The sequence below is a fragment of the Haemaphysalis longicornis genome, unplaced genomic scaffold (assembly GCF_048455015.1).
Source record: "Haemaphysalis longicornis isolate Haplotype H1 unplaced genomic scaffold, Haemaphysalis longicornis Haplotype H1 scaffold_7, whole genome shotgun sequence".
Classification (NCBI taxonomy): domain Eukaryota; kingdom Metazoa; phylum Arthropoda; class Arachnida; order Ixodida; family Ixodidae; genus Haemaphysalis; species Haemaphysalis longicornis.
Genome location: NW_027526422.1, coordinates 24,301,784 through 24,326,406, shown reverse-complemented (window position 1 = coordinate 24,326,406; position 24,623 = coordinate 24,301,784). Strand labels below are relative to the sequence as shown.

At 47.1% G+C, this 24,623-nt stretch overlaps 1 protein-coding gene across 1 annotated transcript; it reads left to right on the top strand.

The window, feature by feature from the left end:
• Window positions 1-104: 104 nt before the first annotated feature.
• Window positions 105-23,925, top strand: LOC144144802 (uncharacterized). The gene is made up of 9 exons (XM_077676307.1): window positions 105-228; window positions 1,364-1,430; window positions 5,203-6,402; window positions 12,745-12,847; window positions 13,804-13,918; window positions 14,328-14,406; window positions 15,691-15,738; window positions 19,511-19,572; window positions 23,198-23,925. The coding sequence occupies exons 1-9, from the start codon at window positions 194-196 to the stop codon at window positions 23,262-23,264; spliced, it is 1,776 nt and encodes a 591-aa protein (XP_077532433.1). The 5' UTR covers window positions 105-193; the 3' UTR covers window positions 23,265-23,925.
• Window positions 23,926-24,623: the final 698 nt, after the last annotated feature.

Sequence of the window (24,623 nt, the reverse complement as noted above, 5' to 3'; positions counted from 1 at the left end):
AATTTTTATTTTAATACAAAATACTTTAGAGACCCTTGTGTTGGAATGAACTAGTTGACTGTTGCGCGAGATCTTGAGAAAAAAAACTGTCGAGCGTTGACGAGGGTCACGTGACACGCCGAAAATCCTCCCTTTTCTGTGGCGGGATACCGAATGCCCTCCTTGGTCGTGACATATAAATACGCCAGGAATAATGTCATCTCCCCTACCACCGCGCAGTAAAATGAGGTAAGCAGTGCTTGTTTGTTTCTTAACGCGTGTCAAGGTTTGAACAGCTCCTAGAAAAGCCCTGTCCAGAGTGGCGTTAGCCCATTTCGGTGGCCAGACGCGACGCTGTCACCAACTTTCGACTTGTCCGTTCGTGTCACAACCATTTCGGTCAAAATACTGGTGTGAAGGCGAGGACTCCTGTTATCAAAACTAAAACAGAAGTTCTCAAAGCGGCGTGCCTAACAGGTTTCGACTTCTCGTATTCGCACCTCTCCTGTTCGGAAAAAAATGAGGCAGGAAGGCCGTGTTGGTGTCGTGGAAACACCCCAAAGCTCGCCTTCGCTCCTCGAGTGCAGGTTCTGACAGGCGTCTTAAAATTGCTACGCTTTGCGTTCGCACGCTCCAAGCATTTTTCAGGTCTTGGCGGGGGCCTCAGAATTCAAATTTTAATTCTGAATTGCACGATTTTGTTCTTCGAGCTCGTCACTCGGGGATTTCAGAACTACCACTGCATCAGCACCCCATTGCGGCCTTGACCCAATGCGTACGCAATCCCAATTTTGGAAAACTGACTGCAGGGCGCACCGGCGTTCTAGCCCAACACGGATTTTGTCGTCTGCAGAATTCATTATTGGTGTTGTTGACGCGGGTGTCGTCCACTGTTGAGTAAACGGCCCTTCCTAAAGTCAGCCTGCTCACCTGGTTGATTCAAGTTTGGAGTCACTTGTTCAGTTCACTGTTACTTTGGTATATAACTTAGGCAGTGGATATTTTTGCCGCCAGCTCACTTGAACAACCCCAGTAAAATAACTGCGAGCAGTTTGTCTGCATTGGCCAGCCATGTCTACACGATGGCACTGCAGTTAGTTTCGGCACAGTGGGGAGACAGCGGCTCGCCAGTGCGTTGCCGAAGGTATGGTTGACATGCATGCGTCCCCTTGTTTCTTGCACTGACGTTTGTTGAAAGGGACCGTGCATACCAAGTTAGACTTAAAGCGTAGCGTTAGCCTCATTTATTGATTCCCGAGTAAAATTTCTCGGGTTTGGTACATTCAAATGCCTGCCCGTCTCAGTGAGGTGTCTTGGTTGTTGACGTTTTACTTCTTTAGTCTCCAAGTGGTTCCTAAACTTGGGAAGGTTTCTTTTCTTTCAGGAAAAGGCTTCCGTCCAAGAGGAAGACAACATCGCGCCCTTTCATTATCCCGGTGCCAAAAAACATGGTATGTCCAGTTCTCTCATTGCGAAGCACTGTGCCACACCTCTTTGAAATGGTAATACCACTGTAGTGATTGCTGGGAACATGTGCTTTGTATATGCGTGCTTTGTGTAGTCTCTTATATACAGAGCCCAAGCAGATGATGAGCTCAGTCATCCTCTCAATAAATTCACTGCATTTGGCTCATTGCATCTTGACTAAAAAACATAAGTGGCAATTTATCGGACTTTTGTGAAATTTCAACTTTTTGGTCTGTCGTACGCAGGTGTAGTTAATAATGTGAGCATAGTCTTATTTTTTTTTTTGCACTCTATACTTGCTCGTAAGGGCTGCAAAAAAATAAAGGAAACATGGACGTGCACCATACCTTGTATGCAAACAGACTGCTTACTCTTACTCCAGAGCCTCTCGCTGCCCATGCCTTGCTCCGAACCTCGCTCTGACGGTGCTTTCCAGGGGTTGACATGCGCAGAAAACTAAATTGGGACAGCGCTAACGCGGAACAAAGTGGAGATGTGACAAACACAGGCGCTGTTTGTTGTTGCCCCATTTTTTCGTACTGTAGGGGTGTACTGACACCAATATTCGGGGTTAGTATTATTATACGGTTGACTTTGTTTGCTTGCAGTGGCTAAGGCGTTGTGCTGCTGAGCCCAAGGTTGTGGGTTCAATCCTGGTTGTGGTGGCTGCTTTTCTGGATGCGAAAAGCGAGAACTCCCGTGTCTTGAGATTTCGTCGCACGTTAAAGATCCCCAGGTGGTCAAAAGAATCCAGAGCCCTCCACTGCGGCTTGGCTCGTATTTGAGGTGTAGCTTCGGTGTGTTAAACATAACAATCACTTGGCTTTTTTAGGTATGAATGGTCTGCAGTGCGTGGAACATATTTTAATTTCATCAATCGCACTGGCAGAACATCTCAAGGAGGAGTGCGCAGCAAATGGACATCCGTGAGACGTTGCCCTGGTGTTAGAAAGTTGGTGACAGAGCAGAGTGTCTCCAATGTTTGACGGGAACTTGTGATGTCGCTTCACACTTGCTACCAGCTTGCGGCAACGAGGGGCTGACAGCTTTCATGAGCTAATGCACATAGCCACAGCTACAGTTGTAATTGCTCCGGGAAAGGAGCTGGTAAGGTAGCCTATAATCGCAGAAGTCATCGCCATCTGCGCCTCTAATGAAAGCAGTCATCATATCCACCGCGATGTTAGGCCTAAATGTCATGAGGCAGCTTAGCCATTCGGTTTCGGCGGCAGGGTGGTCAAAACGCCTTCACTGGCCTTCGCAGTTTTTGGACATTGGAATGAAGCCGTGAGGTAGTGGTGTGGTTCGAAGCAGTGGAAACTGATCTGCAGGCCATTCTGTGTAGTTATGATCGCGCACTCCAGTCTTTGAGGTGCTGTTTCAGGATCGCTGGGCCATGAGGCATTGATAAAAGAAAAAAAAAAGTGCCGGTACTTTTTAAGAGGCAGTTGCAGTTTTACATGTACCAATTCGCCCATGAGAAGAGGCAAGGACACCAATTAAGGGCGTTTATTAAAAGTGTTGCCAACATTTCAGTGCCTGCTCAGCTTCATCAGGGATGACTGTTTTTGACCACAAGCAGCAGTTATATAGGCGGATTTTTTTTTTCTTTCATTTACTCGTTTCTTGCCCTTGCACGTCGGAGGCCATGGGCATAAATGGCGGGAAGGGCACCTCGGGATCTATTCAGCATTCCCCGAGTCCCTTATGCCAGAAGTCAAGGAGGATTCTGTGTTAGCAATTTGCTTCGGTGCCAATCATCTGTGCGCCGTGAAAGTTAATGCTGTGGTCCGCCTTTTCGCAGTGTTCGCCCAATGCACTGCGCTGAATTTCAGACTTCCTGACGACGTTCTTGTGCTGTGGGAGGTGTTCTGTGAAATTCTGGGTCTTGCCGGCGTTACTGGCAGGGTATTGGGCACAAGGAATCTTGTAAATGACACCTTGGGCTTTTTCTTTTGGCAGGCACTCTTTCTGTCCGGGCATCAGCCGTCCAAGCGTTGGCACCGATTTGTGGGCAACAACAATGCCTTCCGAAGGATGCGGGATAATGTTTCACTCGTCCCTTTAACATAGGGGAGGGAAATGCGGGTGGGTCGTCAGGCGGAAGGGTGGGAGGCAGGCGACAGAGGCCGTGGAAGGGCTGCTGACCGGCAGCGTTGAAAGAGCGGAATTTTCATGGTTGCTGCCTGATCGGTGGAAACGGCGTTTGACATGCCGTATGAAGTTGTTCGTGTGTCCATTTTTCTTCATATACGGCTTGATGGCTTTTCCTTCCTTTTTTTCGGTCATCTTCTGTTGAGCATACAGGTCTTGCTCAAGTAGGAGGCCGGACACTACAGAAGACTTGTGGGAATTTGGGTGGTAAGAATCAAATTGCAGGTAGCGCCCTGTACGGGCAGGTTTCCCTTAAACTGTGAAGTTGAGTTGATCTAGCTGTCTTTCGAAACGTCGAGGAATAGTAAGGTGCTGTCCATTTCTCTTTCCATGGACAGCTGGTTCGGCTGAATTTAGATACAACAGGGTTAAAACAGTTGTCCACGTATCGGAGAAACACCTGGGGCTTTTTGGAGAAATTTTCTGGAGCGGACTTTCAATTTCCTACATTACCAGATTCGCTGTGGTTACAGAAATAGCAGCCCCCATTGCAGTTCCACTAGCTTGCTTAAAATGTGCCTGCTTGTAGCAGCTACTTCACTCCAGATGAAGGAGCTGAGTAGGCTTCGAAAAATTGCGACCGCTTTTAATACCTGCCGCGGTGGCTCAGCAACTAAGGCGCTCTGCAGCTGAGCACGAGGTCTTGGGTGCGATTCCCGGTCGCGGCGGTCACTTTTCTGATGGGGGCAAAAAGCAGAAACACCCGTGTGTACGAGATTTCGGCGCACGTTAAAGATCCCCAGGTGGTCAAAATTAGTCTGGACCCCTCCACTGCAGCGCGCCTCATCACCTGTGTTGCGTCGGCGCGTTAAACCCTACAATCATTGGGACCACTTTTAATAGATGCCCCTGGTTAGTGTCTTTACCTCTTACTCAAGTTTAACCCAACCAGACAGTTTTGTTGAACATGTTCACAACCAGTGCACCCAACTACAAACCCTCTTGCTGGAGCAGAAAGTCTGCTCTCGGGGGTACTTTCAGATGAGCCACTGCGACCTTATCCCATTTGTTGACTACGTAGAATACCCTATAAACAGCCCTGAAATATGTCTGCATAGTTGCAACCTTGCATGCTAAAGTTTAGGAATTTGGCTGTCGGCCGTTTCCGAAATGCACGGGGGCAAGTCCCCAGCATTTAATTAGTTCAAGTTGGGCAAAGGGCAATGTGCATCTTGGACATGCCCCCTCTGGCTTTTAGGACAATATGGTCTGATTATTACCCTTTGTTAAGAGCCAAGGGGCTTCTTAACGATGTTTAGCTGGACTTGAATGGCAAAATGCCCGCGCACTTCACTGGTATCCCCGGGCATGCCCAGCCATCTGTGGCAAGAAGTGCAGTGAAGCGTGGTTGAGCCGCAAACTGGCATTCGGTCGTATCGCAGTTCATTCAGGACTCTGTCTGAAGTGGGATCCTTTGCTATAGTGACTAGGCTGAGTGGTAACACAGTGGCCAACAAATCTGCAAGCCTGAGCACATGACCTAACTTGCTTTGCATCGTTTTTTTCCACCTGTAAATTTCCCCACAATGGTAATCGATGTAGATCCATAAGAACAGCCACTTAACTTCATTGTACAGTTGTCTGTCGCTTTCATGCCTCCAGCCGAAGACCGCGGCGGTTTCGCCGGATTTGGAGCCAGAGGATCCGGAGGCCGTGCTGGGCTCCTCCAGCGATGACTCAGCCGCCGCAACTCCCACAAAGCGCCATCGTGGGCAGCCGAGGGAAGGCACGCCGAACCCGGCTAAGCAGGCTGGCCCCAAACTGTCTGCCAAGCGTTCGAGCTTGGAAAAGGGCCAGGCTGGGCCCTCTCGGAGCGCCGGCAAGGGCGACAGTTCCTCGCGACATTCAGGGCGAAGGCAAGTTTCGTTCAGCCTGCCGAGGTCCGAAGCCTCTGCCCGGGTGGCTGAAGAAGTGGCAAGTGGGCAAGGAGATCGCCCGCACAGCCCGTCACTGCCCAAATCTCCAGCGATGCATGAGACACAGGGGAAGGAAAAGTCGCCACACAGACGATCCAAGGTGCTCCCTCGAAGGGCACTTGACTTTGAGGCCACCACAGACGAAGGCGACGCTGCGCCAACCACCAGGAAAACGCCGCCCCGTGCACCGAGGTCAAGTACCAGCCCACCTGCCGACGTGGAGAGCCCCGTGCTGAGGCGAATGCCGACAAAGGAGCCCTACCAGGGCAATGTCTCGACGTTCGAGCCCCGCATCCACAGCACGCCCGTGGTCCCCTCGAGGAAGGCCCCAGCCGGCGAAGCTTCTGCGCCCCTTGCTGAGGACCTCGATTCGTCGGACAGTGGCACTTCAAACCAGGGAAGGCGACCTGCTCCTGGCGGGAAACAAGCAGAGCCTCCCGACTTCAGCGACCTGCCTACCACGAGGCACGCACAGCGTTCCCTGCTGGAGATGCTCCGACGCGGCGGGAAGAAAAGGGATGCCTCCCCCCGTGCCTCCGTGAAGCAGCCATCGCCTGAACATCGGAGCAGTGGTGGCAGCAAGACAGTGCGGGTGCCGGCAAGACAAAAAAGGCCCAGCTTCCTGGCCCAAGACGACTTTGTCGAGTGTCCAGCAGAGGAGGAGGAGGGAAAGGGGGAGGAGGAGGCACGGGAGGATAAAGAGGGCGCCACCAGTGCTGCCGCCCTGAGTGCTTACAAAGAGCTGCTGAGCTCTGGGCACAGCAAGCACAGTGGCTCTGCTTCCCGAAGTCTGCCAAAGCGTGGCCGCCCCAAAGGTTCCAGTGGACTCCCTGCTCCACCAAGCGGGCACGGTGCACAAGATGCTGCGGACTGGGACCTCCCCTCGGTAAGGGACTCTGCTTGCTCTTGATTGGGCACAGCTTCGAACTGGAAAGTCGCACTTCGATTTTTTTTTTTTTTTTTTAATACGTAGCATTCTTTGTCGAGTACACCCATAGCCAGGACCGTGTAACACCCAGCATTTCCACAAAAATGCAGATTTCGTGGAAGTTCCACCTGTAATCGCTATAATAGCGTAAACGAGATAATTGGTTGAAAGAAGTTTTGAAAAACTAAGAAAAAATTAAAAATATATAAAATTACGGAAAATGGCGAACCGTGTAGCGCCCTGCATTTCCACATTAAAGGGACACTGAAGTGATTCGTAAACATTGCGGGATTACTAGCGCAAATTGTAGTCCGGAGTCCATAGGCCATGTTTCGACCACTCTGAGCGCATTTACACGAATTTATTGAGTAGAAAAATCAATTCGAAAATGCTGTCCTCTCTGCACCCTAGCCCATTTTCTGTGGCGTTTTCGTGTGACGTCAGGAGGAGATGAGCTGGCAATTGGCTGTGCTACTGCACGGCTCGCCGACCTTCCGCGACCGAGTAAGTCGGCCCAACGTTTAGTTCGCCGGCCGCCGACGTGTCGTCGCAGTTCGCTCGATCAGTTGAAACTAAGCCACAACTGTTTGTGAATGGAAGAACATGAAGGGTTCGCACAAGTCCTTGAAAACCTTGAAAACCCTTGAATTTAGAAGTGTCCATTTCAAGGCCTGGATAGTCCTGGAATTTTTAAATGGTCCTTGAAAATCCTTGATTTTTCTGGAGAGAATCAATGGCCCTGTCTTTTCACAAGAATTTAAAGTGTTTGTAGTGGTTTTGGGTGTTCACAAATGTAAAGAAGCATTGTAACAATCAAGTTTCAGTGTATTGCAGGAAATTACAAGTTTGGTGGATTTTCATTGTTACGAGGCAACATTAGGAGAAGGCACTTCTCAATCCAATCCACGTCACAATACAATCCAGTAAAAGCCGGCTTCTGTTCTCTATCTTGCATTTTCCATCTAGTCTGTAGTTGCTCACTCATTGCATGTTTGCTGTAATGGGCTGTAATATTTGCTGTAATGTTTGCTGTAAAGCAAACGCTCCATCTGCGTTTGCTTTTACGTGCAAATAGTGGACTTGTACATAGTTCGTCCTGCCTTGCAGCAACACTTGCTGATTTAATTTCAGCTGATACTCTTGCTGAGAAAGCAGGTGATGCTGGCAACATTAACGAAGTTTTGAAATCAAGCAGCCTGAGCAAAACACAAAAAAAAAAAGAGAAAAACCTCCCAATACTAACCATGAAATAAAAAAAATGCTGGGGAAGCATTCACGAACCCGTTAGCGCCCATCTCAATGTGCACTAATGTGCTTAGTTATTGGGGAATAAAAAGCTTTTGCATTGTGTTTAAAAAGTTATAAATAATCCCAGATAAAACATTAGATGGGGACCTTGAAAATGTGTTTTCTGGTCCTTGAAAGTCCTTGAAAACCCTTGAATTTTTGCTTTTGAGGCCTGTACGAACCCTGACATGCCTTTCTTTACTTTGTTAGTTTGTACACTGTATCAAGCTCCAAGTCCGGGTCGCTCCACACAAGCGCTGCACAAGTGCACATGCGACGCTTCGCTGACTTTAAGCTAGTAGGAAAATCTAATGCCACTTGAAGGTGGGAGAAGAGTCAGCGAAGTCAATATAGGTACTAAGGAAATGAAATCAACTGAAACTTTTACCGTACAGTGCAAAACTAGAGAGCCGGAAGCACTTTTTTGTGCTGGGTGAACAAGCACAGCGGTCAGCAGCACGACCACACATCTGCGAACGCTTTTCCATCTAAGAAATGCAATTGCTAGACGTGAGATATTGTGGAAGTCTGGGGGACACTTACTACAGGAGCGCTATACAACAAATAGTCGCCTAAAGTACTTGAAATGCTAAAACTAAATAAAAGTGTAAACTGGTTGTATGTTATATACCTTATATATATACCTCTTCGGCCAGGCTGGCTCGTGGCTGAGTGGTTTGAAGCGCTAGGATTTTTGTTTTGCAAGTCGCAAGTTCGAATCCCCGAAGGTGCATGCGGTTTTTTTTTTTTTTTTTTTTTTTTTGTAAGTTGATTTTTTTATTTGCGGCCGATGTTTTCTGACCAGAGTTCACCATTTTTGGGCAGTGTCGTTCACTGCTCCACAAGCGAGTTCGCAGAACGCACACAGACTGACACTGACGTGCTAGCCAGTTCTCGTTGCCGTGCTGTTGCCACAAGCACAGACTGCTTGCGGGCAGTGGGCACTGGCCAGAATCAGCACACCCTTGGCCTGGTGCGCAAACGCTTTTTACGATACAGGCATGAGTGAGGCAAGCTCCGAATATGCGGGGAAAAGCGCATGGCATTTGAGCGTCTGCGGTGACACGGAGGGCGTTCATCCACTGCGTAGGCCTCGGCTAGTGATTTCTACAATGCCAAGCCGTCCTGAGAGGCTTATCTTAGGCATATTACAGCCGACAACATGGCAGAAACGCGGTACGACGATTACTGAGATATCGAGAATGCCCATCCAACGATGCCATTGGATGTCAAGCATGTTTTACAGAACCGAAACTGAAACTTGTTTGAATGCTAACCTTGGACATCGTCCAATCACGGTGCCACCTCTTCCCGACGTCACAGCCTTTAGTTGGTGCGGCTGCCACAGACCGCGCATGGTAGTTTTTCTTCTTTCCCGCTTTATAAAATAATTACCTACTTATCAATCGGATAAACGATGAAAAGTGTGGTAATTTGAGCCAGTCTACGCAGTGCAAGCAATACCGGGAGCTTGACAAATTCACTTCAGCGTCCCTTTAATGGAGATTCCGCAATAGTTCCACTTCTAATCATTATAATAGCGGAAGTGGCAGCAGGGTTCTCCCCAGAAAGTATCGAGAGGTGGACATATTGAGAACGTGGCAGGAGGGGAGGGGATTTAGGAATTCCAAATTTTCGTCACGAAAATTGAGCACCTCTGGTCAAATACCGAATATTGTAGCCGCAGCGCGGTGAAAAAAATAAGAGCGGCATCGACTCAAAGATTTGCACGCAGCTGGCAATCTGAGACTTTAAAGCCACTTGCTCAGACTCCTTTTCACACAACCAGGTGGGGGGAGGTGCGGCCTGCTGCCACTGGCGCTGCTTTCGCACAGTGGCCGTTCTTAGGTGCTCAGGCCCACATTTCAGACGGGTGGCTCAGTGAGATTGATGGGCGGCCGACCAAAGAACGGGCTGAAGGGAAGCAAATGTTGCAGAGGATTGGGCGGAGTTTCCACCGCCGCCCACCGTGGGGAGAACCCTGGTAAGTGGAGATAATTGGTCAGAGAGGATTTAGAAAAACCGAAAACTTTGGCTGACACAAACTCGCACTCAAGACAAGCGGCATGAGAATGCTATGCATCAGCAGATAATCCTCTGAATTTCTGCAGAATTTTTTCTCTCATGTGGTTGCTTATGGCAGAATGCTAACCAAATGAGTAACCTGAGTAACTTGACGTGACACCAAACCACATACCTGAATAGCACTTTAAGTTGCTGCAAAGTTGCGCAGCAGCATGTTGATATTTGAGTAACGGATGTTTTATTTTTCATTTCTCGTGTGTGCGCGTGCGCAACAAGGAGTTGCGTGCCTTGTCTTTATTTTCCGCTTCCTTTACCCATTCATCCACTCCCGCTTCATTATTTCCCCCTCTTCTTTTCACTGTACTGGGCAGTGCTAAGTGTTGCTGTTTGTGGATGCACTCCTTTTCTTCCAACACTTATTTTTCAGCACAAAGCAATTGTGTCATGCGAGGCTAACGGAGTGGTTTGCACCAAACATTGCAAGGGTGGGAGCTGAGTAGTTGGGTCTGTTGAAGTGCATGATTAGTAGTTAGAGACAGAGGTATGGGTACTTGTTTGCTGCGAGTGCGACTCCACTAAAACCCATTCTGCATGGCACGATTTTCCCTGCGAATTCGCAGATGCGACGCCGCTCGTGCAGCAAAACGACCTTTTCTTCGTTGCTGCAGCAAAGTGCCAAATGTTTGTAACGGTCGAGTATCCTCTTTGAACGCCGCTCTTGCGGCGTAGAGGAGCCAGGCCTGCGGCCAATAGGAACGCAGCGAGGTGAACGTCTCTGTATCAGCATCTGCACGCTTGGCAACCAGATGGCGTTGCTGGTATAAGTGTGGCGTAGGTGCGGGCGCACCAAAACAAACACGCGTGCGTTCACAACATATTGTCGCACGCCGTTTTCAACGAATGCGTAATCGGTGAAGGGGAAAGAAGGCCGAACCCAAGTACAGAAGTACCTAAGAACCACCACCCAAGGGGTACGGAAGTGTGCTAGGCATGCACAACAAGCGAACCTAGGGTTCATCCTGAACAGCGCTTAACAAAACGTGAAGGGACACAAGACGGCGTCTTCTTCTCGTCGTTTTGTTAAGCGCTGTTTAGGATGGACGGATACCAACTAGCCCAGCTGTCGATTCTGCTGAACCTAGGGTTGTTGCTGTGTTTGTCTTCTCTGCTATGCAAGCGTATATTGATGAATAATTGGCACGTGTTATATGAAACCGCAAATAAACTCATATTTACTGTGAAAGAGTCTCAAACAGTTTGGCCAGAAAGTAAAGTAAAACCTATTTTTAAAATCGCAAAAAGCTTTGCTCGTGGCAGACTTAATTTATTCTGCAAACAGTGTGCCCATGAAATGCGAAAATGGCAACGTTTGCAGGCCATGTAGATGACATTTCCAGGCATTGCGAACTTTGCAAGTGCAAATGTTCATTTCACCCAATTTGCAGACAAAAAAAAAAAAAAAAACTCGCCATGTAGAACGGGCTGAAGGGAGGCAAATGTTGCAGTAATTGTGCGACGGAAAGCTGCTGCACTCAGAAACACAGTAGGCATAACAGTAGTACCCTACACCGACCTCGAGCCACACAGACAACACCTTCAAAAACGTGGCAAGCAGACTGGAACAGACGGGCAGACAACAAGCTACATGTAATAAAACCACACTTGGGACGATATACAACTGACTCGCATAACAGACACATGGAAGTCGCCTTAGGTTACGAATAGGCCACACATGTGAATCGCTCGCATATGCTGGTTCTTCAAAACCCTTGTGTAGCAGGTGTGGAGGGTGCCTATCCGTAATTCACATCCTAATGACATGCGGGGCGCTGGACACAACACAACACAACTACTTCAAAGAACGTTACGGGCAGCGCATTCCACCACGCCCATCCCACTTTTTAAGGGATGATCCTACGGTTTCTGTCAAACGTGTTTTAAGTGCGAATGCACTTTATAAGCGACCCCAAACCATCCACCGCCGGCGGCGTCGGCGGCGGCGGCGGCGTCGGCGGCGTCCGCAGTGCTCCTCTATACTTAAAAAAGAAACAGCATCCGGTGCCAGGTTTCGATCCGAGGACTTTGCGGCCGCAGCGCGACGCGCTACCGACTAAGCCACGGAAGCCACGCTGATATAAGTGTGAGTAACGCGCCTTATATCTTTAACGCATTCAAACTACGTCGTCAGCGGCGTGCGTTGGCGACTCAGCGACGTTATAGCGGCTTGATAACTGCGTGGTGTACACGTGATACTACAAACCCGATGGAAGAGATGGAAGAGAAGGCGGCGAGGCGGTGGGCTGCGGGGGCCGAGCGCAAGCGCCGCAAGCGGGCCGACAACCGTGCATTCGCACTTTCACATTCTCCCCCTCGGGGAAATGCGGGGGAATTTTTTAATTCCCTTATCGCAAGGTAATTTCTTTACCTCAGTTCATATCACAACCTGGCCGTTTACATCCTCCTTGTCTCTGATTAATTTTGCTTTTGTTCTGGCTCACCGTTTTTAGTAGTATTTTCCTTTGCATCTTTTGTAGTTAACCACTTTTTTTGGCGCTGTTAGCCCCAGTTGGCCTTGCGCCGAATCTAACCATCATCATCATCGATTGTGTGATGGAAATTGCTTTCGAGGAACCTGGAATTAACGAGGAATTCCTCATTAATTCCTTGAAGTAGCAGTAGGAACGCCAAATGATCTGAAATCTCTAAGGGGGGCTGAATTCGCAAGGTTTTACTCTACTAGCTTGTCTGTTGGGCTCTTCTTTATCTTTTGACGCAGTGCTTGTCAGCTTAGAGAAGGAAGGCAGAGTCGTTCTGCTTCACCTGTGTTGTACATGTCTTAAATGTGCAATGTGCTACATTCGTGCAGAGTTGGCTGAAAAACACCACTTTGGAAATTAGTAGTAGTATTTGCCGTCCGAGTGGGTGCCTTCCATGTGTCAGCGTTTCTTGTTCGTGCCCTGTCTAAAAAAACCTGTACACAATTTTCAGACTTCGCGGGGCCACCGGTCCGGTTCCCCAGTCGCTACCACGTCCTCCCAGGATGGTGCTGACAAAGCAACGAAAGATAAGAAGAAGAAGAACAAGAAGAAAAGTTGGTTCACTTCCGTCTATTTTATGAGCACACAGAGAACGAAATTGTTTTTTCCTGAGCTGGTGAAGAGCTTGTAAGTTAGTGTGCAGCTTTGTCCGAGCTAGTGAGGAAGCAAAAGTGAGTGAACAATGTCCGTCTTGCACTGCATCCAAAAGGGAAACAATCGTTTATACTGCACACTAAAGGACGCATGTCCGACTTGTGCACTCATTCCTGTGACAGTGGAAGACTTGTGTGTGTGTGTGTGTGTGTGTGTGTGTGTGTGTGTGTGTGTGTGTGTGTGTGTGTGTGTGTGTGTGTGTGCTTCGTGTTTCCCTTGTCCCTCCACATCAATGTTGTGATAGCTAAGTGTTTATCTTAATTTTAAGTGCAGAGCACTTTAGGGGCTCGCCTTGTCGTCCTAGCTCGCTCGCTGAACCCAAGTAGAGCCAACACGGTGTGCCATCGTCGCGGCGTAACCCACAGGCTTTGAAAGCCAAGCGGTTTATTTAGTCATAACCGTTGGAAACTCGTCAACCGCTGGCGCTTGTCGTGTATCTCCCCATTGTTTAGCGCAAAGAAAACTGCAGGTGCATTTGAGGCAAAATATACGTAATGACCGGCAGCGCCTGCGTTCATTAGTTGAGAACGCTTGTTGGGTTGGTTTTTATGATAGTAAGCGAAGTGGCAGTGCAACGCTGCCACGTGTGGAAGGAAAAGCAAACACGAAAAGAACAGAACTCCCCCTGGCACAGTTTCCGGCAGGGGGTGTGCGAGTGCTGCGAAGGCAGGAAATTTGAATTGCATTGGGTGGCACTTCCGACAGCTTTCACGTTGAGTGGAACGGCGTTAATTTTCTTTATCGGTGTTTCTTCCCACCTGTTCATGTCGCCAGTGTGGAGCTGCGCCAGAGGTGAACTTAAACATCTTGGTGTTCTTTGTGTGAATTTAATTTGTTTGCTTTTCTCTTCTTTCAGAGGTGTGCTTGGCCGTCCAGATGTACCAGCCCGAGGGTGTGGAGCGATTACCGTGTCAAGCCACCTCTTTCGACGCCTTCCTTACGTTTGCAATGGAAGAGATTGACAATGAAATGTACGTTGCTTTGCGCGATGTGTTTCTATTGTTGGCTACAGAAACTAAAGAAAGCTACCCACGTGCAGTCATGCAGTCTAATTTGAGCACTTCCAACTGAGGAAAGTACACGAAACGGCACAAGTCGTGGTCGAGCCTTTCCCAGCTATACCTCGGAAGCCCCCTGTGGTACAAATTGTACAATATCCAAAGGGTCGCACGATTTTGTACGGTGACTCGAGTGCAAAATGTTGCAAATTCGTGGCATGCGCCAGCAACCAGAAGTGGCAGCATCTTTGGCGTAAGAAGCAGAACACTGACAATTCTTTATTCCCCGAAACTTGCTGTTTCTGAAAAGGAAACGTTCAAAACAAAGGCTGTGGCAGTGCTTTTGTTTCTATCATGCTCATGTTTTGCGTGTTGGTTGCAGAGAACAGTGCCAGTCTGCAGAGGACAAACAAATTCTGGAACTGTACAAGCAAAACATCATCAAGGAGACGTGTAAAGTTGTAAGTCTTTCCTTCATACAGTGGGGCATATAGTTAGTGGGCATTGCGGAATGGCAACGGGAGGAGAAATTTGCTATGGGGGCCATAATGCTGGCAGTGCAAAGGCGATTTATTTATTTTGTTTATTTTTATGTATTTGTTTATCCACATTGCCATTACTGGCGTTACATTAGAGGGGTGCATACATGAAAATTACAATGCAAGCAAAAAACAGCTGCCTAGTTATGGAGCAGGGTGCAGTTGTATTTTATGGCCATAAAACAGCAAAGACGCTACACTGGTACCATTCAGCACCTTGGCTGCCTATCCCAGTGCTTGCGATTAGCCCGGCTAGCAAGGTACGACTGTTTTGTAACTGTTCAAGATAAACTCTGGGAAAATTGGGAATTTGGTGTGCGGTTACTAAAAGATGTGTATCGAAAAATTTCTCTGGTGAACGCAGCGATGTTCACTTCATATCAAGCGCTTGTTTCAGAGCGCAGTATCTAAATAAATGGGACACTTGGAGCAAAGCAAACAGCACCCACATAATAATGTGCCTTTGTGCGCACAGAGTTCCAAGTATTTTAAAGTCGACAACCTTGGCACAATTGCAACATTTGGAACATGGCTGTAGGCTGGGGAAGTGGCGTTAACATTTATGTTGTCTTCGCTCCGCCGGGTGTCGCACTGGCAGAACGCGTAGGGAACTTAGTCGCTCGCACGCTCTTGCTTTTTTCCTCTCTCTGTTTCGTTCGCACAGCCCTTTTCCAGTTGAGTGAGCATTGCTTTTCTTGTAAATATACTTATTAATGAAATATACAAGTAAGTGTATAACGGGTTAGCTTTAGATATGAATTATACAAAATAATGATTAATTTAAACGAACAGTAACATTTCTCTCCTGTTGTAAATATTTCAATTCTCTAATTTTCTAAGCACAAAGCGTTGCTGGGAGGACGTTCTTTAGGCGTCATATTAAAAGTCATATTAGAATGGAAAGGCCCTAGCACTTTCTTTTTTTCCCACGCACGCGCAAGGTGTGGCGCACAGTTTTATGATCCGGAGTGTGCACCGTGATGGGGGCGCTACGCTCGCCTGCGATTCTTATCTTGTATATCTGGCTTAACCACTTACTTCCCATGTAAATGCCTAACAGAGGTTGTGTTGCGGCTTCACAGAACCTTTTGAGCAAAGGTTCAGCAGGTCTTGGAACTAGCTGGATTGGGTTCTGTTGAAAACCATGCACAAGAGAAGCTGTTGTTGTTGAATGTATTCCCACTATCTTTTCTGTTTTCATTCCAGATTGAAGAACTCAATGTGTACACTGTCCGTTTGCCTGAACTGGAGAAGGTAAGTAAATGCCCCGAAGAACTGTGGTTGGGAAAAGTAGGGATATTTGCTTTTTGCCTAATGTGAGAGGCTGACCACCGCACAGGTGTGGTGCTTTTGCGAGGCACGCAGTGCACCAGCTGAGGACAGCTCAAAGAAATAAACAGAACAAACACTTGGGTCCTGGGACGTTGCTTTTGAACTTTCTGTGGTGGTGGTGGTTGGGGAAAAGTACAGGGCAGACCTCTCCGATGCTCTGGGAAAAATGTCCCACAATAGCAACTACAACTGGCTCACACCAGTGCCATGTTAAGAAGCATACTTTATGTAGAATTAAGATGCTTTTGCTATCTACAGCCTAAAATCCTTACCGACTTCCATGCTTCTGCCTATTCTGCTCTCAAGGCCGAAATACCGATTCTCACTGTTTGAACAGAGACCATTCCACTGTTTGTAGCAAGTAGAGCAATTGAAGTGGCAGCTGTGCCTTTTACAGACAGAATGGTGGTGTGATGTGGCATAACATGTGGTGGCACGGTCTTATAGGCACCGGACACTGCAGTTTGCGCACGACTGCAGCGCCATCTCTCGCCGCCGCTTAGCCACTGTGGGTCGGTGGATGTCGCAACCGGCCGTTCAGCGCACGTAAAAACACGCGCGCTGCGTGCAGTTCGGCGTTGTGTGGCAAAAGTTTTTTTTAAGAAACAGTTATAATTGCAAGTTGCAGGGTCCGAAAGGAGCAAAATGCTGTCGGAAAGAATAAGTAGCCACGCCGCTACTGCTGCGCGAAGGACTGCCACAATCTGCCACGGCCTGCCATCGTTCTGTACAGGTTTCTCGGGCAGCCGTGGAGAATAAGCGCCACAAGAAATGGATTTTAGCCGTAAGAAAGCCATGACATTTTTTTGTCAGTGGAAGGAGTAAAATTATGAGTATGATGACTGTTTATGCGCAGCGCAGACACGAAGGGCCATAAAACTAAAACATTTGCTTTCAGTATTCTATACACATCGCGCGCTGCGATGAATCTAATGCTGTCGTAGTATTTGCATAACACAAGGTATTACGGCTTCCGCCACTATTGTTTTATCAGCAGTAACCTTTTTTTAGCGACATTCACGGCACCGAATGGATGCCAAAAGGCGGCGCAAGAAAATGTTCACAGCACTTCGCGGGTGATGCCAAAACCAATGTCAAGACGGTCAATACGCATCCCGCTTGCTGCCCTACTTAGTTTCCCGAAGTGTACAGAGTTCGGCCACGCATTCCAAGCAAGAGCGTGGCAAGCTATCAAAGGCAAGGTTGCATTCACTCACACTGGCTTCTTCAATACGTTTTGCGTACTCTGAAAGTTGAGGTTACCATTGTTTTTAGCAGAGGATGGGGAGGAGGAGGAAATACTTACTTGGAGAATTCTGAACGGCCTGAACAAACTGTATCACAATTAGCCGCTAAGACGACTCTAACGCTACTCACCGGATAGAAGCCGAAACTAAATGGAATCTTCGTAAATACAACCGCAGCTCCGCAGCAGATTTCCAACTGTGTGAACTGTGTTTACTTTGTCATCAGCTAAAAACGTTTGGAATCCGTTGTTAATTAGTGGCAACACCAACCGAGCTGAAGAAGGGCAACCGGAAAAGTAACTGCAGTGTGGTTGCGCGAACAGAGGAAACACAAATGCGCTTCTGTCGTGGATCGCCGTTGTATAGGCTGGGGTCACGTTATTAGGCTGTAAAACAAGAAAAAAATTAATACTGACCTGAATTGGCGCTGTAAATAAGCTTCCCTTGCTGAGAATGGGACTTCGCAACGATGTCTGTCCCATCAATTTCTTTCACGGCGCACACGCGTGCGGGAGCGTACAATCTCTAACTTCTCACGCACGCGAGGCCGACAGTAGTAGTTCAGCCCCATAATTGTCCGGAAATCGCACAGGAGCATTTGAGACATGGGGAAACCATTTGCCAGAACAGTTTTCAAGCACGAGACACCTTTCAAAAACAATCGCAGAATCGCAAAAACAAACAGAGAGGTGCCCAATATATGAACGCGCGCCCGCCGTCTGGCTCTCACCGACCCAAAGTTAGCTCGAGCTTCCGCGGGGCGGCGCTGGGTGTACTTTATTCGTCGCGCCCTCTGAGCAGTGACCGGTCCCTATAGCACTGTTGCATCACACCTTGGGGGCAGTGGTCCCTTTATTTAGACACAACACCAGCTACAAAGAATGCCATAATGTGTCTGATCGCAACGGTTTTTTTCTTCTTCCCTTTTTTTAAGTGAAGAGCACTTTGGGGGTTGCCTTGCCGTCGTAGCTTGCTCGCTGGACTGAAGGAGAGCCACACGGCGGTCTGTTGTCGCGGCGTTCCACGGAGTTTTCGAAAGCCAAGCGGTTAATATAGTCATAAGTGTTCGAAACTCGTGAACGGCTGGCGCTTTTCATGCATCTCCCCGTTGTTTAGCGCAAAGAAAACTGCAGGTACATTTGAGGCAAAATATACGTAATTAACTGGTAGTGCCCACGTTGATATAGTTCGGAACGCTCGTTGGGTTGGTTTTTATGATAGTAAGTGAAAAAAAGTGTCGGTGCAACGCCAGCACATGGGGGAGGAAAAGAAAGCACAGAAAGAACACAACTCCCGGTGGCGCAGTTTCAGGCAGGGGACATGTGAGCACTGCGAAGGCGGGAAATTTGATTTGTATTAAGTGGTAGCGGTGAGCGGATAATGGCGCCACAGCCCATTATGGCGAATCACTGCTCAGCTTTCACATTGAGTGAAACGACTTTAATTTTTACCCTCTTTTTTTTTTTTACTCACCCATTGCTTTTGTGTCTCCTCTCGCTCTGCCACCCAGTGATATCATGGAAGTAGACCTGGTGCATGGTTGCAACCCCTGTGTTATCGCATTACAGGCATGGTCTTCGTAGCGGTCTCTGTATCCACATCCTCAATTTCCAGTGCAAAGCTTTGTGCAGAGCCTTTTCACAGGCAGAGTAGCTCAGGCTCTGAATCCTAGCTACTTGCTAGATCTGTAGATGAGATTTCCTTTTTAGTTTTGGTGCAGTGGCGATCTCAATACATCATGGTTTTGTTGCAAAACCTTCTGGTGGGAAGCCGAGTGTGGTGTGAGACAGGCTGAAGTTGTTCTTAGGGCGCAAGCAGATTGCAACATCCCTAGTGTGAAACTACCGTAAAGTTCTGAGAGAGCTCCCTCCCCCAAAACATTGCTTACCCCCCCCCCCCCCCCCCCCCCTTTAGGGGTAAACTATTCAATTTACTAAAAGGCCCCAAAGATCGCCTACCCCCTGAAATTGCACTAGCTTCAACGCCTTCGAAAGCCCGAGGAGCTCCCTCTGGGAGAATGTCCCGTGGCTGAAAACACCGCCAATGTTGAACAAAAGAGACACAACCTTTTTTTTTTTTTTTTTTTTTTTGACATCTCCGCAGTTGTGGTACGCGCTGCGGCCGCTCTTTTGTAGTTATTCGCACCCGACCCGAAAGTTCGCCCATCCCACATTTTTCACTTGATATCTCTGTGGTTTGGGTGGGCGTTCTTTCGGAACTTTTACGCTAGATACTATGTCCTGAACGTTTAGCTCGGGAATTCTCCTGTGAATGGGTTGAAGAGCTGCTGTGGAGTGCAAGTTTTGAAAACTTGCTTAAAAAGCTTTAAAAAGAACTGCCAACAGAGTGATTTTGCCATTTTCTGGCTCTCGCTACTGGCTGAATGAGGTTACTTGGATTTGTATGTCCCTCTGGTATGCATTCTTTATTTCATTTTCCCTTTGCAGGAGCAACGCAAACTTCGTGCCATGCGGGAGAATATTGAAGCGCTCGAAGAAAAAGTTGTGCGGTGAGCCACTGTCTCCCTTACCATGGATGAGTAGGCATGCACATTACGTACTGCACCAATGCGTAAATGTGGGCTAGTTGGTTCGAACTGTGAAACATGGTTAAGTAGCGCGGTAAGGACGGGACAAAAGTAGATGTCTAGCGCTAGTCCTGTGTGGTCTCTACTTTTGTCCCGTCCTTACCGCGCTACTTAACCATGTTTCACAGTACGTACTGCATGTTTTGTTCGTTTGACTGCTGGCACGTAGTTCCTGCTTTTTAAACCGCCGCGGTGGGCTGAGGGGATAAGACGTTGTGCTGCTGAGCACGAGGTCACGGGTTCGTTTCCCGGCTGTGGCGGCCGCGTTTCTGATGGAGGCGAAACGCAAAAATGCCCGTGTGTACGAGATTTCAGCGCACGTTAAAAGATCCCCATGTGGTCAAAATTCATCCAGAGCCCTCCACTAGTACAACGCGCCTCATTGCGCCTCCATTGCGTCGGCCCGTTAAACCCTACAATCAATCAAATCAAGTTCCTGCTTTTTATTACCTTGCCTCATTACAGCAGTAAAGTTGTAGAGCAATACTCGTGTCTTTTTTTTTTTTTTTTTTTTTTTGCTGCATTTGTAATACATGCTTGTCTGCGAAACAAAAATGTTCTTACTATGTGTGGAAAATGACAACACTGGCCGTATGACGGCCGCATTTTCTTTCTGTCCTTTTTCTTCTTTTCTTTTTCATTCATATCTCTTAGAGCAGGATTGTTTCAGCAAAGAAGTAATTACAATGAAAAGTGCACTATACCTGACGTAGTTTCTCTGTGCGTCGTTTCCTATCCCAAGTGTGGCGACTTCCTCACATTCCAAGCCTAAAGTGCGAGCCGCCTGTTCATCGCGAGGTTCTGTAATATTCGGAAGCCAAGCAGGATTTGAATGGTGCTGCTGATTTATCAACGTATTAGCCATCAGAACAATAATCGTTCCAGTCATTTCCTCAGAAAAGGCTGCTAATGTGCATGGAAAACCACCAATTCAAATGCTTTGTGCTTGCCGCCACCTATTTTGAACTGAAAAAAAGGAAAAATTAGTGCCTTTAAAACGTCAGAAAGTAGAGTTTAGCATGCAGAAATGTGAAATACATGGCAGCACACGCGTAGTCTGCACTTTCACAGTATTTGTAGCGAAAGAGGACCAGCGTCTGGCTTCCGATGTGGTGATCGAGTCGATTAGCGAGGCAGTGAGCGCACCTCCGATCCTCCTCTTCCTCTTCTGCTACTGTCGGCCACTGCCTGTGCATCTTTATTTCTTAACAGTATTAAGGGACGTCTAGTACGTTACTGTGATGATGCTTGTACAACTTTGACCTCAAAACGGTAAGCGTTGTAGAGATACAAATAATATTAAGAACAAAACTAAACTTTTGTGGACTAATGGCATTGCACTAGGAGCGAATTTCAGATTGTAGTTTCCACCTGCCTCCTAAATGGCCACGTTATGTTCCAGCTTTACTTTTTCTTTAATCTGATTTTACATTTATTCTTATTGAAACATTTTGCATCTCAGCACTTGCTCGCAGCAGTTGTTTCTTTGAATTTTTAGGTCTTTTTTCTTTTTTGCTTAATAAGAGTTGCTCATGCATTTGCAAAAGGCAGCAACCAGCAGGTGATTTTGGAAGTTTGTCGATTTATGTGCACATATGCGCGCAAAGCACATTAATTTTTGAAATTCACATCTTGGAGTGCCTGCATTCCATGTTGACACAGTATACACCTATGCACTGTACGGGCATTGAAATGCTGCTATATGTTGACGCTGTATGAGAACGAAAAATAAGAACTATCCTACAGATTCCAATCGACGCAATCGTGCATTTGCCAGCAAGGTTGTATGACTTTGCAGAGTTTATGTTCTGCACTGTGCCGAACGTAACTCCTTAGCAGAAATCGTAAAAGTCATTGGACAACTTGAAATCTGGATCCAGCAAATTCATAAATTGTGCACTTTTGTCCATAAACCTAATTCCCGACATTGAAATCGGCTGGCACTTGGCTTTTAGCGTTCATCATCATCGTCATCAGCATCATCAGCCTATCTACGCCCACTGCAGGGCAAAGGCCTCTCCAATTAATCTCCAATTATCCTGGTCCTGTGCTAACTGCAACCAGTTTATCCCCGCAAACTTCTTGATCTCATCTGCCCATCTAACTTTCTGCCGTCCTCTGCCACGCTTGCCTTCTCTTTTATTGTTAAGTGCTGTAAAATCCAATCCCTCGCCAAGGCCTGTACTCTCTGTGCCGACTGTGAAGTTGTCGGCATCTATGGCTTACCTCTGTCGTTACGCCTATTCAAAATCGTTCAATTTGAACGATACCTTAGGAGCTCAAAGCATTAGGAGCTCAAAGACACGCATTAGCATCGCCTGGGTGTGGTCATCGTGCATAACTGCTGCCAAAGAAGAATGTGTGCCACTCGTACTTGCTCCTTGTAAGCGTTTGGTTTTTGTTATCAGGGCATGAATGGTGAATCGCAAGATGATTTTCAATCATCAGGTTCCCACTCTGACATAAATAATCCCTAAATTGGCTGGAAATATCAAGCAGTGCCAGTTTGCAAAGTTACTTCATGATTTTAGGCAGTTTTTAAGTTGTGTTGTACTTCTACTTACCCCAGGTTTATTTCACAGTTTACAACAGTTGTTGTTTCGTTTCTGCATCGCGAAATTCATATTTAGTGCTACTACGCAGTTACCCAACTTAAAGCCTACCTGCCATGGCGCCTTGAGCGTCCGCTATAATCCTCGAAAAAAGCAGCATGTCTCTTGCGATATCACACCACCCTAACCCGATTTCTGCGATAAGAGCTTTGGATACAAGTCAAAAGATCACACCCAGTCGTCAGATGTCTGTTCCGACGAGGAGAGCCCTTCAAACCGGCCTTCCACACCGCCAGCTGTTCGCCTGCGAGTTTCGTTTCCATACGAGGGCATCTCCGGAGGTCTAGTGTTGCTGATTAGTTGAACTGTCTATTCGGACGGAGTCTCCAATAAGTTTTGTACTGTTTCATTTCAATAATCTTAGGTGGCGCTGCAATGGAGGAGGCTCGTTGTGCCGATCTTTTTTATCGCGCAGCAGCTACTCGGCCAAAGTTTGCAGGGCACGATTCTAGCGCATCGCACTTCATTCGTGCAAGCAAGGCTACAATAGCGAGTCAGAAGATGATAATAAACCGCAAGTTTGTTTTGAGAGAACTGATGGTGAACGTCAAAAAGCATGAACCACGGAGTTTCGTTTTCAACTCCATGGATGTTTTGTCGCATCGCGTGCTTGTCCTGAATACTGTGCGGGCCGTAAGTGCAAAGTCAGTCATTGACAAGGTGTTTTATGCCGCGTGGAGATAAATTGGATTCTGCTTTTATAAGAAAACTCTGCACATAACCATGAGCATTGGTAGAGCACTACAGCTGTTGAAACTGTGCGAGTTGGTATTGTGTTGCTGCTTTTAGTTGCACAGAATCTGCCCACTTTTTGGGTTTTTGCCCTCTTCATAAAAGTGGAAGAGTAACTGGGTATTTTTCTGTTCTGCTCGTGTGTGTGTGTGTGTGTGTGTGTGTGTGTGTTGCTATCTCTTAGAGTTCTCTCCTTGCTCTAGGTGCGTCAGGGAGAACGGCCTTAACATTGACCCTTACGAGTTCCTCGTGGATGAAGAGGACATGTGAACTGTACGGAGGCTTGCCATGGAACCTTTTTTTTTTTTTTTTAATCATCTCTCCCTCTTTATTTTGCTGGACTTGTATTGTGCCACCAGCATTCGACTAAAGCTATTAATTTCTGTAGCTGTTTTTATGCTGTTCTTATGTAGTTTTTATGCTGCCTTTAGATTTTTTCTTTTTTTTTTTTTTTTTTTTGTAAGTCTAGATGCTTTTGTAAGTCTAGTCCCAAAGAGCTCTGGGGCAGGTACTCATTCATGTGCGTTTTATACCAGTTTCATTCCCTTCATTTGGTATGGAACCAAAAGTTATCGAAATGTTCTTTATTTGAAGTCACTAATAGAAGCTTGTGTTGTTGACTCTTCTCCAGGAGCTTTTAAGTCTTCAGCAGCTGCTGCTGCATAACAGCACAGTGGACACGTGACTGCAGCATAGGAGTGCTTGTGCCTGTAAATAAGAACATGGCTTTTCATTGTAAATTACATTAGTGTACCCAGAATAACTGCTTTGGTTTTATGTCAAATGCATTGTAAATTACATTATTGTACCCAGAATAACTGCTTTGGTTTTATGTCATTGCATTGTATTTCATTGTAAATTACATCAGTGTACCCAGAAGTGTTTTAGTTTTTTGCTGTGGGCAAATAAAGTTGTATCTGTGTTCACTCACTTCTGTGATCGCAGCCATTTTTTGATAGAACCTGCTCTGTGGTATTTTAAGGGTTTTGTACCGCCTGAAAAACTAATCCGAGCTAGCTGGACACGCAGTATCATGGTAGTTTTGACTTGCTTTTAAGCACGGCTTTGTTTCAGCAAGGTTTGTGCTGCTAGGACATAGGGGGAAATAGAGCAGTGTGTACAGTAACCAAAAGAAACAACACATCGTAATGTTACCGTTCCGTAGGCGTACACCAAAATAAGGGTGTTGGATGGATTACTTCGCCCAACTTTATTTCGTGGAGAAACAAAAAAAGCATAGGAAAGTCCCCTAGCTGTCTCGTGCATTCCAAGAGTTGGCGGAAGCCACACAGCTTTCGTGGCCTGCATAGGGGCATAGTGACAGAATCTTGGCAATGGTGAGGCTGGGCCTGTATTTGATAACTGATATGAGCATATGACAAGAGAAAGCAGATCTGTCAAGCTCTTGAAATGGAGGGGAAGGAGTGCCTTCTTGGAGTACCGACGCCAAAGTTTTGTTTTTTTCCCTTTTATGTTGCTCTTGTGAGTTCCATTGACCTAGAAGTTAAGACTGGCCAACATGCTGCCGATAATTAACAGCGCCATTTATGGCATAACTTCCAGTATCGGCGCTGACAGACTGGCGGGTGCGAGAGGCTACAGCCAAGCAGACATCGCTCTTTTCTAGCT